The 12,950-nt window shown below is 41.9% G+C and overlaps 1 protein-coding gene across 12 annotated transcripts in view; it reads right to left on the minus strand.

The window, feature by feature from the left end:
* Positions 1–3,791: 3,791 nt before the first annotated feature.
* PDZD2 (PDZ domain containing 2) overlaps positions 3,792–12,950 on the minus strand; it is a 472,221-nt gene continuing 463,062 nt past the window's right edge. For all 12 annotated transcript variants that reach the window (XM_074386830.1, XM_074386827.1, XM_074386818.1 and 9 more), the window contains one exon: positions 3,792–6,660. In XM_074386830.1, the coding sequence (XP_074242931.1) occupies positions 6,494–6,660 (167 nt within the window). In that variant the 3' untranslated portion in view covers positions 3,792–6,493. The remainder of the gene's footprint in view (positions 6,661–12,950) is intronic.

Below are 12,950 nucleotides of genomic sequence, written 5' to 3' on the forward strand. Positions count from 1 at the left end.
TCCCCTTTCCCTCTTTCATTTATTGACTTGGGGTTTTGCTTGTCACCCAGGCTGGAATGCAGTGGCACGATTGCGGCTCACTGCAACCTCCACCTCCCGGGTTCAGGTGATTTTCCTGCCTCAGCCTCCCAAGTAGCTGGGGTTACAGGCATGTGCCACCATGTCTGGCTAATTTTTATATTTTTAGTTCAGATGGGGTTTCACCACGTTGGCCAGGCTGGTCTCGAACTCCCGACCTCAGGTGATCCACCTGCCTCAGCTTCCCAAAGTGCTGGGATTACAGGTGTGAGCCACTGCGCCGGGCCTGTGGACATCTTTCATGATGATTCTTTTTCTCTTTTGTCTTGTTAATGTAATGTCTATAGCTTCTTAAATTCAAACTGTTTACATGTTCCTGGAATTAACATCAGTTGTGCATATTTTCTTTAAATGTACTGCAGAATTCTATTGGCTAACATGTAATCAGGATTTTTCAAGTTAATCTTCAATGTCACTTAGATGTCTACAATTTGATTTGACTTGTTGCTTCTCATGTGGCTTTTTGGTAAGGTGATTGGTTTCGTTCTACCAGATCTGTTTTCGTCTCATTAAGTTTTCTTACTGCTCTTTTAAGCTTGTGCTTCTTAGAAGCCACATTTACTTAAGTACATTGAGAAGACAGAACAGTTTGTATTTAGAATTCTTTTTCTGAGTCATGATCGAAGTTATATTTTTTTAATCTGCCTTTCGCATAATTGTGTTTCACTCCGTCTTCTCCTCCCTTCTCTTTATCAGTTCTGAATTCATAAGTAGGACCCTTGCTGACTTTGATTGTTTCATGGGGGTAAGTGAATTCTACTAAGCCTGCCATTTGCTCAAGATCAGTCAGTGGTGGATCCTTTAGCTCTCTGTGTTTAAGCGTTGTTCAAATCATCCCTTAGGACAAGAGAAGGAAATTGGGGTACTAGCTGATTTTAGTCTTTGAGATATTCAGCTGTTTTGAAGGGATCAGGACGGTATGTCGAGTGATAGTGGGCATGGAATTTATGGAGTAAGGTGAGCTGGGGCAGCTAATCTCTTACTGAATCGGGGTCCGATGTGGGGGCTTCCCTCAAATCTGGCCATATCCTTTCCTGTTACTCCTTTGGCTTGCTGAGACTGACCACTAGGTGTCTGGGAAGATGAAAATGATTCCCCTTCTTCAATCTCATCTTCCCTGCCATTCTGAGGCGTGAAGATGACTCTGGTTCATCTTCAGCCTGGTTTTGTGTGTGTGGTGGGGGGAGTCAGAGTCTTATTCTGCCACCCAGGCTGTAGTGCAGTGGTGCGATCTCAACTCACCGCAACCTCAGCTTCCCAGGTTCAAGCGATTCTCCTGCCTTAGCCTCCCAAGTACCTGGGATTATAGGCACACACCACACCCAGCTCATTTTTCTATTTTTAGTAGAGATGGTGTTCCGCCATCTTGGCCGGGCTGGTTTTAAACTCCTGACCTGAGGTAATCAACCTGCCTCAGCCTCCCACAGTGCTGGGATTACAGGTGTGAGCTACCACATCTGGCCTTCAGCCTGCTTCTTAAAGGGCTCAACTTCAGTAGTCCCCTTTCTCCAAGTTAAGGATTTTGGTGGTGGTCTTCAGAATTCTGATGCATGCCACCTATGCTCTCTCAGTCAGCAAGAATTGTATTTCATTTCATTGTTCTCCTTCAGTTTGATCTTAGTTTTTGGAAATGGAGTTTCACTCCATCTCCCAGGCTTGGAGTACAGTTGCCAATTCTTGGCTCACTGCAACCTCTGCCACCCTGGTTCAAACTATTCTCCTGCCTCAGCCTCCTGAGTAGCTGGGATTACAGATGTCCGCCACCAAGCCCGGCTAATTTTTTGTATTTTTAGTATACATGGGGTTTCACCATGTTGGCCAGGCTGGTCTCAAACTCCTGACTTCAAGTATCTATCAGCACTCTCCCCAAGTGCTGGGATTATAGAAGTGGGCCACCATGCCTGGCCTGGATTTGGATCTTATACTTGGTATGTAGTTTTCCATTTCATATAATGAGTTTGTGGCTATTTTCCATTTAAAACTACTAGAGTTTCCCTCTGTATTTGTTCATTTCATTGGGTTTCAAGGAGGGGAGTTATGCAGACAAGAACTCTGTCTCCTCGGAAAAAGCTCTACCCAAGTAGAGGCAGGAGGGAACCAATCAGAATTTTGATTTCAGGATGTATATAGAAAATCAGGCAGGCAATAGCTTCTATGTCCAGAGAAACTCTGTGATACTGAATGGGGCCAAAATGAGGACAAATGACCTTCATAGGCGATTTCTAGGTAAAGACTAGGTGAGGACTGGGGATTAGGATACTGTGACCAGCAGAAACCAACCTGAAGTGGGGAGGGTGCTGGATGAGAACCCATGAATCCCAGAGTTCCTCCAGTCTGAGGCCAGGTCACATGCTGGGTCCTGTTCTGGGATTTCTGAAAGATGCCAGCTTGCCTTTTTCCTTGGGCTACTGTAGGTTGGTATCTCCATCTTAAAACCAGGGCATCTAGGCCGGCACGGTGGCTCACGCCTATCATTCCAACACTTTGGGAGGCTGAGGCAGGCAGATCACAAGGTCAGGAGTTCGAGACCAGCCTGACCAATGTGGCAAAATTCCGTCTCCACTAAAAATACAAAAATTAGCTGGGTGGGGTGGCGCGTGCCTATAATCCCAGCTACTTAGGAGGCTGAGGCAGGAGAATCCCTTGAACCTGGGAGGTGGAGGTTGCAGTGAATTGAGATCACGCCATTACACTCCAGCTTTGGTGACAGAGGGAGACTCCATCACACACACACACGCACTTATATAGATACTTTTTATTTAGCTCTGTGAAGTAGGATCCTAGATCATCCCAAGTAGGAGGGGGAAGGTGAATGGGTAGGGTTTTTGAGAAAAAGAACATTAGTCCTTGTGAAAAATGTGAGAAAAAACTGAAAAGGCAGGAAGTGCTGAGTGGCAGCAACGGTCCAGTTAAGGCTGGAACCCATGAATTTACAGCAGCACCGTTCTGTCTAGTTGTGGGATTTTTCTCTAGGAATAGGGTTATAGGAACCAAGATGCTGGTTATTTGGAAAGATCCAGGATCGCCTGGTAAAACAGAACAGTGGGGCAAGGGATCTAAGCCTGTGTGCTGGGCAGAGATTGCTGTGCTATGCTAGGGTTCTATAGAACGGTGGAGTTCTGATAGGGAGAAAACTGTCAGGGGCTTGCTGAAAATGAAGAAGTGGGAGTAAGCGACCAGAAGGCTGGGAGCTTGTGGTAAGAGGAGGACATTTGGCCTGGCGCAATGGCCCACACCTATAATCCTAGAATTTTGGGAGGCCAGGGCAGGTGGATCATGAGGTCAAGGGATCAAGACCATCCTGGCCAACATGGTGAAACCCCATCTCTAATGAAAATACAAAAATTAGCTGCATGTGGTGGTGTGCGCCTGTAGTTCCAGCTACTCCAGAGGCTGAGGCAGGAGAATCACTTGAACCTGGGAGGTGGAGGTTGCAGTGAGCTGAGATCTCGCCACTGTACTCCAGCACTCCAGCCTGGGTGGCAGAGCAAGACTCCCTCTCAAAACAGTAAACAGTAGGACGTTCAAGTGTAAGACTTTGAGGTGGAAAAAAGTTTTAGATTGTGTTAAGGTTGTGAGTGTGGCATGGAAAAGGACGGCTAATTTGAGTTCTGGTGCCTTTGTACCTCTGACTCATTTAGGTGAAAATCTACATTTCTTATCTCAATAATACTCTATAATGGCCAAAATAGAAAAAAAAAAAAAAAATCAAGTAGTAAGCAGAGTGTTTATTTTTTTAAAATTACTTTAAAAAGTTGTTTACAGAGATGTGGATTTATATAACTTGGCGACAACATTTTTTGAATGTACAGGCTATTTCATATTATTGCACTTACTCTTTAATATATAAGGCATTTTACTTTACATAAATAAAGGATAATGTATAATATCATACAAAGTTATGGTGCCAATTAAGTCAACCATCAAATTCAATGAGATGTGTGTGGGAAGATGGAAATGAAACCCAACCTACTTTAATCTTCATGGTATATTCTTGCAACTACGATTTACTTGTTATAACACATATTTACCCTCATAGCTTATTGTGAATGACTGACCAGTTTAAAAAAAAAAAAGAACAATGACAGTTTTAGTAGGACAATACCATTAGTGTTCACTTTAGGAAGCGTGGGAATTAATTAGGCTAATTAGAAATACTAGTCATGCCTTGAACACTGAAGACAAATAAATAGCTTTTTATCTTAGGGTCAAAGACAGTTTAGCTTTTGCTTCTTCCCTTAAATTTCAACTGCTGGCCAGGGAAACCTTCTGGCAAGATGTAATACAGTGACTGATGACTTTAGCATGGTGTATGCAGTAAGCCAGAGGTCCGCCCGTGTACTCCAGAGATGAGGATTAAGGACTCTCAGAAGGAGGCCATTCCATTCGCTCCACATTGCGCAAGAAATTCCTGTTCACATAGGGCTGTGCATTTCTTATTATTAGGCACAGCTATAAGAGTGGAGACGAAAAGCGGTTTTCATTGTTGACTTGAAATAGTCTTAGGCAAGAAAGCAGAAACCACAAAACCGACCCCAGAGACTTAAAAAACAATCAAGCATGCACCTTGCACTGACTTCCTACAGTATCCTACCTGTAACTGTAGTGAAAAGTAGAAGTTAAATCAATCGGACCTTTCTAACTAACTCTGGTACTATATTTTCCTTTGTATTGCCGGTTGATGAGAAATCTGAACTCAGGCCAGATATTTCACTCATCTGAAGGACCTCTCCAGGCCAACTTCAAAGATGTTTAGTGGGATTAGTCATTTAGAAAAATGATGTACAAAGCTGATAGCTAAAGCCCCTCCATGAATCTGGGGTCATAGCCATAGACCCTGGCTGCAGGTTATTTAAAGTAGTATCTCCAACATAAAATTTTCGTGTCATCATGCATACAAGGTATGGCAAATGCATTCTCCATGCATATTCTCAGGACTCAATGGGTTGGTTTGTGCCGCTGAAGATCTGGCTTGTAACTACGTAGTTCTGCTCCTTTACCTTGACTCACCCTGTTTCTCCATGTTGCTCCTCCTCTTGATGACCTGATGAGGGTTTGGAATTTAAGAAAATAAGGTACGGTATGAGAGGAGAAAAGCCAACTCTGACGACGAACAGAACATCAAATGGGGATAGCTACTGGGGAGCAGCTCATGCCGCCAGAGGAGGAATGGCCAAGGTGAGTTTCACGAGCAGCATGAGTCACAAGTCTTCTGTAGGAAAACTTTTTTGGCAAAAGGAGGACACTGCAAAGCAGGAAAATGAAAACAGCAAAAACTTAAGTCACTGCAGTTGCCATTATACTAGGTCAAGAAAAGAGATCCAATACTTAGAATGTTATATTTCTTAAACGTGTTGGGAAAGAGGAGAAGAACCAGTCTCCTCAAAGGATTCCATTAAGCTCCCCTATTTGGATTGTAAATATAATGTCTATGTTTATAAAGCCAAGGACACTTAGAAAGATACTTGATTTCTAAAAATTTAGTTTAAATTTGTGGTTGGAGTGCATAAAATACAGAAATGGAAACCCAGTGACTGTGATATTTTTGCCTGCTCTTGTACTGACCAGTCTTGAATTCAAGCACTTAACCAAGACAGGTTCAAAAACTACTTGTAAGGTGCTTTCAGATGCTGACCTTTCTGCTGCCTCTAAGCAGTGAAGCTCATGGCTATTTAATACAGTTGATCAGAAGTGCTATTCTGTAAAAACAGCCTTATGGCTTACACTTTTAGAGATAGATAGAAATGATCAATACATCTTCATGGTGATCAGTAACCTATTGACTTGAACTCTGCATATGTACGTTATACATTACACTCTAAAAAATACTCTATTTTGCTTTTTCATTTTTGGATAATTCCTGAGCTCAGCCTAACAGGTCTTAATTCATTTTTTTTTTTTTTAAGTCTCTTTCTCTTTTCAGGGTAACATATACAGACCTACAGCTCCTCCTTCCATTGAATGTGCCTAAAAGCATTCTGTCATTTACTTACAAAATCATATAAAATGATAGTCCTCTTAGGTGTGACATTTGTGTCGCCCTCAGACTTTTAGTTACCTAATCACCAGGATTGGGTATGTTGGGAAGAAGGAATCAAAGGTCTAGCTAAGTGTTTCAAATAAAGAAGGGTATGTCACATCTCGTATCCCCGTCAGTAAACATAAAGGTAGGGGACAGGCACTGGAACAAAGGAACCCTCCTGGCCTGGCTGATCCAGGTAGAAGGCTTCTGGAGTTCATTTCATCGCTGCTGCACATACAGAAAGTCAAGCTTCATGTGTTGTAAGCACAAGCTTGCAGATACTTTAGTCCTTGTCTGTACCAGCGTTGGCCATTTCAAGAACCTGTAGTTTAAAGAAGTCACTCTGATTTGCTAAAGAAAAAAGAGAACTGAGAAAAAGGTTCTTGTTAAAATTCATGAAGAATTCCTATGCTTTCTAATTAATAACTGCACAGGTCCTTCTGGGACAGACTTCATAATATTCCAGGCATCAAAGTGCATGAGCCCGACCAGAGGTTTCCCATTAATAGCAAGAATTTCATCTCCAGCCTCTATTATTCCAGCTTGTTCAGCTGCACCACCTGTGAGAATAAACAAACAGAATAATGGCTTGACAGTTTCACAGTATTCAAAAATCCTAAGTAAACTTAAATGAGAAAAATCTCTAAATATATTATTCTTGAATAGAGAAATATTTCTTAGAACACACACAAAAAAATCCATAAAAATAAAACTGGTCTACATAAAACAAACAATTCAACTCTAGCCCTTCCCCCCACAAACATAAGCAAGATTAAAAAGCAACCGAGAAGGGGAAGATATTTTCAATGTATTTAATCAACAAATGGTTACTATCCAGACTAAAAAACTGCAAGTCAACAACACAAAGTTGGGCAAAGGAAAGCAACAGCTAAAATCCAAACAGTCGTAAACATAGAAAAAGAGGCTCAACTTTGTTTTTTTGAGACAGGGTCTCTGTCACCCAGGCTGGAGTGGAGTGGTTCTGTCTCAGGTCACTGCAGCCTCCGCCTTGCTGGGTTCAAGTGATCCTCTCACCTCAGCCTCCAGAGTAGCTGTGACCATGGGCACACACCACCATGCCTGGCTACTTTTTAATATTTTTGGTAGAGATGGAGTCTCATGTTGCCCAGGCTGTCAGCTTCTTGTTAACAGATTTTGGCTGCTACATGCAAGTTCTGAGAATCAGTGATTGATTGCTTACGTGCTCATCAGTGACCGTGGAGACTTACAGAGTTCAGCATCTTCACATTATAGCTTTGTGTAGCTTTGTATGAGCTTTGAAAAAATGCAAGTGGAAGCCCTGCATTTCACACATAAACTTGTAAACAATGACAGTGAAGAAGAAAGGTACACCAGCCATGGAGGCATCATGGGAAAAAAATCAGCATTGAAAGAAAAATTCCCAAGTATGAAAATAAAAATTATCTCAGAAATTTTGATTAGACCTCAAAAGACTGATCAGATGTATTGATTTCCTCCTTTTTTTTTTTTTTTTTGAGATGGAGTACTGCACTGGCTCCCAGACTGGAGTGCAGTGGCATGATCTTGGCTCACTGCAACCTTTGCCTCCCCAGTTCAAGTGATTCTCTTGCCTCAGCCTCTCCAGTAGCTGGGTCTACATGTGATTGCCACCACACCAGACTAATTATTATTATTATTATTATTATTATTGTATTTTTAGTAGAGACGGAGTTTCACTGTGTTAGCCAGGATGGTCTCCCAACTCCTGACCTCAGGTGATCTGCCTGCCTTGGCCTCCCACAGTTCTGGGATTATAAATGTGAGCCACTGTGCCTCGCCAATTTCATCCTAAATTACTGAAAATCACTTGAAATCAAGTATTATATGATAAAATTAAAATAAAGCTTGGAAGAAATCCAACCCACCCAAGGACAAAATCATTTTCTGTGGTTAATGATAGAGACAGATACAGTAGGAGAGGGACCTCACCAATATCAGCCCCATAGTGGGCCCCAGGAGAATGATTTGGTCCTGGTCACTGCTTTTCTTGAGCTATGTTTTTGGAAGGACCAAAGAACCAGTTACTTGTGTTAATATATGTACCCACTGCCCTGTTGTAGCATATTAACTAAAGGCCCCAAGCAGGTTATGTGAAACAAATTTTGAGTGTTCACCTGGGCCTCAGGACAAGGGCGGGTTCCAGCCAACCAGAACAGTGTGACACACACCGAGGGAGCAATGGGACTGGGTTTTCGTCTCAAATCTCTAACTTTAGGCAAGCTACAAATCTCGCTAAACTTCAGTTTTCTCATCTGCAAAATGGTTATCTTACTAGGCTGTTAGAAGGACTGAAAGAGATGAAGTAGGGGAACCCCCCTAGGACAGGGGTCCTCAATCCCTGGGCCGCAGACTGTTAGAAGGTGGGCTGCATAGCAGGTGAGCAGTGGGTGAGGGAGTGAAGCTTCCTCTGTATTTACAGCCTGTCTCCATCGCTCGCATTACCACCTGAGCTCTGCCTCCTGTCAGATCAGCAGCGGCATTAGATTCTCACGCGAGCGTGAACCCTATTGTGAGCTGCGCATGCAAGGATTTTCTTATGAGAGTCTAATGCCTGATGATCTGTCACTGTCTCCGGCCACCCCCGGGTGGGATGTCTAGTTGCAGGAAAACAAGTTCAGGGCCCCCACGGATTCTACATGGTGGTGATTTGTATAATTATTTCATTATGTATTACAATGTAATAATAAAGTACACAAATGTGATGCACCAGAATCATCCCAAAACTATCCCCCGCCCGACCCCTCACCGTGGAAAAACTGTCTTCCACAAAACCAGTCCCGGTGCCAAAAAGGTTGGGGACTGCTCCTTTAGGAAACATTCAGTGTTGTACAAAGCAAAGGTTTGCCAGTGTTTGGACTTTTTACACAAGAGAGAAATAAATTCTCTCGTCTAAACCACTGTTATTTTGGATTTCCTATTATATGAGGCCAAACTGAATCTTAACAGATTTGAGCCGGATATGTCTCTCCATTTACTCATAGATTTTTAAAAAACGTCCTTTAGAAAGCTTTTATGCTTTTTTCTAAAAAGGTCTTGCATAGCTTCTGTTTAACATATTCTTAGGTTCCTTATGCTTATGATGAATTGGTGTCACACAGTGCAGAATCTGCATTTGGCTCTTTTTCATTCAATGCTGTTTTTGAGCTGGTCCCAGTTCTTTTATATATATATATATATATATATATATATATATATATATATATATATATGTATATATATGAGACAGAGATGTAATTTATTTTTTAAATTTATTTTTAAATATTTTAAATTTTTCAACTGCTATTTAGCTTTCCTTTTTATGAATATATTTTATTCAGCTACAGAGAGAAATTTAAGTTGTTTCTTAGCTTCCATTTTCATAAGCACTGCTAAAATTTTCCTTAGAGATTAGCCAGTATATACTTGCAAAAGAAGAAAAAGTGAGTGCTTTCCTTTTTCCACATCCTTGCCAACACATCATAGTATGAGATTATTATTTTGGCCAACTTGATAGATTAAAAGAATGATTTCTAATATATATATATTATTTTGAGACAGAGTCTCGCTCTGTCAGCTGGAATATAGTGGCTTGATCTCGGCTTACGGCAGCCTCCACCTCCTGGGTTCAAGTGATTCTCCTGCCTCCGCCTCCCAAGTAGGTGGGATTACAGGTGTGCGACACCACACCTGGCCAATTTTTGTATTTTTAGTAGAGATGAGGTTTACCATGTTGGTCATGCTGGTCTCAAACTCCTGACCTCATGACCCGCCTGCCTTGGCCTCCCACAATGCTGGAATTACAGGCATGAGCCACCGCACCCAGCATAGTTATACTTTTCATTTGATACATTTAAGTTTCAGCATCTTCCTGTATTTCTTGGCCACCTAGGTTTTAATTTCTGTCAATTTTCTATTATGTTCTTTACCCAAATTTTCTTTTATATTTTTCTTACTGAATTATATAGTTCTTTACATATTCTGCTTTTTTTTTTTTTTTTTTTTTTTTGAGACAAAATCTCCCTCTGTCACTAAGGCTGGAGTGGCTGTGACACAATCATGGCTCATGGCAGCCTCGACTTCCTGGCTCAAGCGATTCTCCCACCTCAACCTACTGAGTAGCTGGGACTATAGGTGTGTGCCACAACACCTGGGTAATTTCTGTATTTTTTGTAGAGATGGAGTCTTGTAGAGATGGAGTCTTGCCATGTGGCCCAGACTGGTCTTGAACTCCTGGGCTCAAGAGATCTGTCCACCTTGGTCCCCAAAGTGCTGGGACTATAGATATGAGTCACAGTGCCCTGCCTATTCTGGATATATCAACCCTTTGTTGATTAAATATACTGCAAGTATCTTCTAATCACTTATTTTTATATTTGCTTATACATTTTGCCATATAACAAATATTTATATATATATATATATATTTTTAGACATAAGTCTCCTTCTGTCCCCTAGGCTGAAGTGCACTGGTATGATCTTGGCTCACTGCAACCTCTGCCTTCTGGGTTCAAGCGATTCTCCTGCCTCAGCCTCCTGAATAGCTGGGATTACAGGCATGCGCCACAATGCCCAGCTAATTTTTACATTTTTACTAGAAACGGGTTTCACCATGTTGGCTAGGCTGGTCTTGAACTTCTGACCTCAGGTGATCTGCCTACCTTGGCCTCCCAAAGTGCTGGCATGGAATCCATGATTCATGAGTCACTGCGCCTGGCTGTGTGTATTTTTTTGAGACGGAGTCTCACTGTCCCCAGGCTGTAGTGCAGTGGCATGATCTCAGCTCAATGTGACCTCTGACTCCCTGGTTCAAGCTATTCTCCTGCCTCAGCCTCCTGAGTAGCTAGGATTACAGGCATGTGCCACCACGCTCGGCTAATTTTTGTATTTTTGGTAGAGACAGGGTTTCACCATGTTGACTAGGACAGTCTCAATCTCAACCTTGTGATTTGTCTGGCTAACAAGGCTTGGGTTTTTTGTTTTTTTTTTTTTTTTTAATAAATTCAGACTGTTTTGCCTTTTATGATTTTTTTGGTCTGCATAGTCCTGTCACTTTTTCACTTCTGGAAAAGTCTTAGTCATGACTTCTTCAAATATTTCCTCTCATCCTATTTTTTCCTTCTGGAACTCTCTCAATTACCTTTTTGTAATCATCTCTTTATTTTCCTACACTACATTTTTTAATGGTTTCTTCTGTTCTGTTTTTACAAATTCTGTCTTCACATGGATTTAGTCTCCTTTTTACTATTCATTAATTAAAAAATATATTTAACTCCATTTTCACTAATAAGGGGGTGTGTGCATTTAGTTTTACTTCTTAAAGAGGCAGGGTCTTGCTCTGCTGTTCAGAGTGGTACTGAACTCCCGGGGCTCAAGCAATCCAAGGAGCTGAGACTGTAGGCATGCATTACCACACCCAGCTTGCTTTTTTTTTTTTTTTTTTTTTTTAAAAAACGGATCTGTTTGCTCCTTCTGAATACCCTCTTGGTCTTGTTTGATGGGTAATGTTCCTGCCTCCATCGTGAATGGGCCATCCTGTTTGTTAGGTCTCCTGGCAGTGGATGTTGCCCTGTACCCTTAGTCTAAGAGCCATCTCTTGCGAGGGCTCTTACAGTCGAGTTGCCACGTGCTTGCCTGAGCCTGGTTCTTCTCCTGCTGCTGTTCTGTCAACTTGAACAGTCAACTTGATGAGTCTGAGGTTTTCTCTTTACCCTGCCCTGGTACTATTGGTTCACACATCACACATAACAGAGACCTGACTCCAGATTTATGCCTGTCTTCTGCTTGCCCCAGGGGTGGGGAGCAGCAGAAGTCCTGGCTGCCACTCAAGTAAAGCAGGCTTGTGGTGATCACAGTTCACTGGCAAAAGAGCAAGTCCCAGGCCTCTGCAACACAAGATGTCTCGCTCTGGCTACTGTGGGTGCTCAGCCCCTGCTCCTGGGTGGGCGTGAAGCCCCAGCCTCCAGCGCAGAGTTCTTTCTCATCCCCTGCTTCCTTTGCACCCCAAGGATGCAGCCTACTGACCACAGAGGCTTCATTTCCACTTTTGATCCATAAAGTTTTTTTTGTTGTTGTTTTTTTTTTCGTATTAACACTAGGTGTCAAGAGTGGAGAGAGGCCTTGGGATTACTATGCAATTGTAGAAATGTCTCAAGGTCATTAACTAGATGGTCATTTAAAGAAACAACAATCCTTAGCCAAGAAGAATTAACCTTGTTACTTGCTGACCTACTTACTCTGTTACATTCCGTAACTTTAAATGGTTTCTGATCTATTTTCAAGTATAATTACATATATTGTCCATACAATTATACTTTTTAATATTAGTACAATCATATGAGTTGTTAATCTAAGATTTTGAAAAACTGCCCAAGACCAAAAAATCAATTATCCAAGTTGACAGAGAGATGTGTATTTACCAACCATTTCAATAATACCTCCCATCTTGCTTTTTTCCCACAAAGGCTATGCTTGGACTGTATTACTTTCTTGCAATCTAGCATTTACAAGTTTAGTATTTTAAGTCAATGAGATCTTGGCCATTATTCAGTACTCCTGACTGGGAGTCTAATGGTGTTACTTAGTGTGGTGTGTTCACATGAGAGAGGGGGACCCAGAGGGGCTCTGGTGCCAGACTGCCTGCGCAGTAGCCTGGTTCCTACTTACAGCTGTGTGACCTATGTGACTCAGTTTCCCCTTCTGTAAACTGCGGAGCATGATGGCACCCACCCTATAGGGTTGCCATGTGGATGGCATGGGTTAATACGTGTCAATACAAAATAAACCTTATATGTCACAAAGCATTAAAAATAGTTCAGATTTTTAAAAACAAATTTGATTTCTAAATGGAAGA

This window comes from Saimiri boliviensis, chromosome 1 (genome assembly GCF_048565385.1).
Source record: "Saimiri boliviensis isolate mSaiBol1 chromosome 1, mSaiBol1.pri, whole genome shotgun sequence".
In the NCBI taxonomy this organism is placed as follows: Eukaryota; Metazoa; Chordata; class Mammalia; order Primates; family Cebidae; genus Saimiri; species Saimiri boliviensis.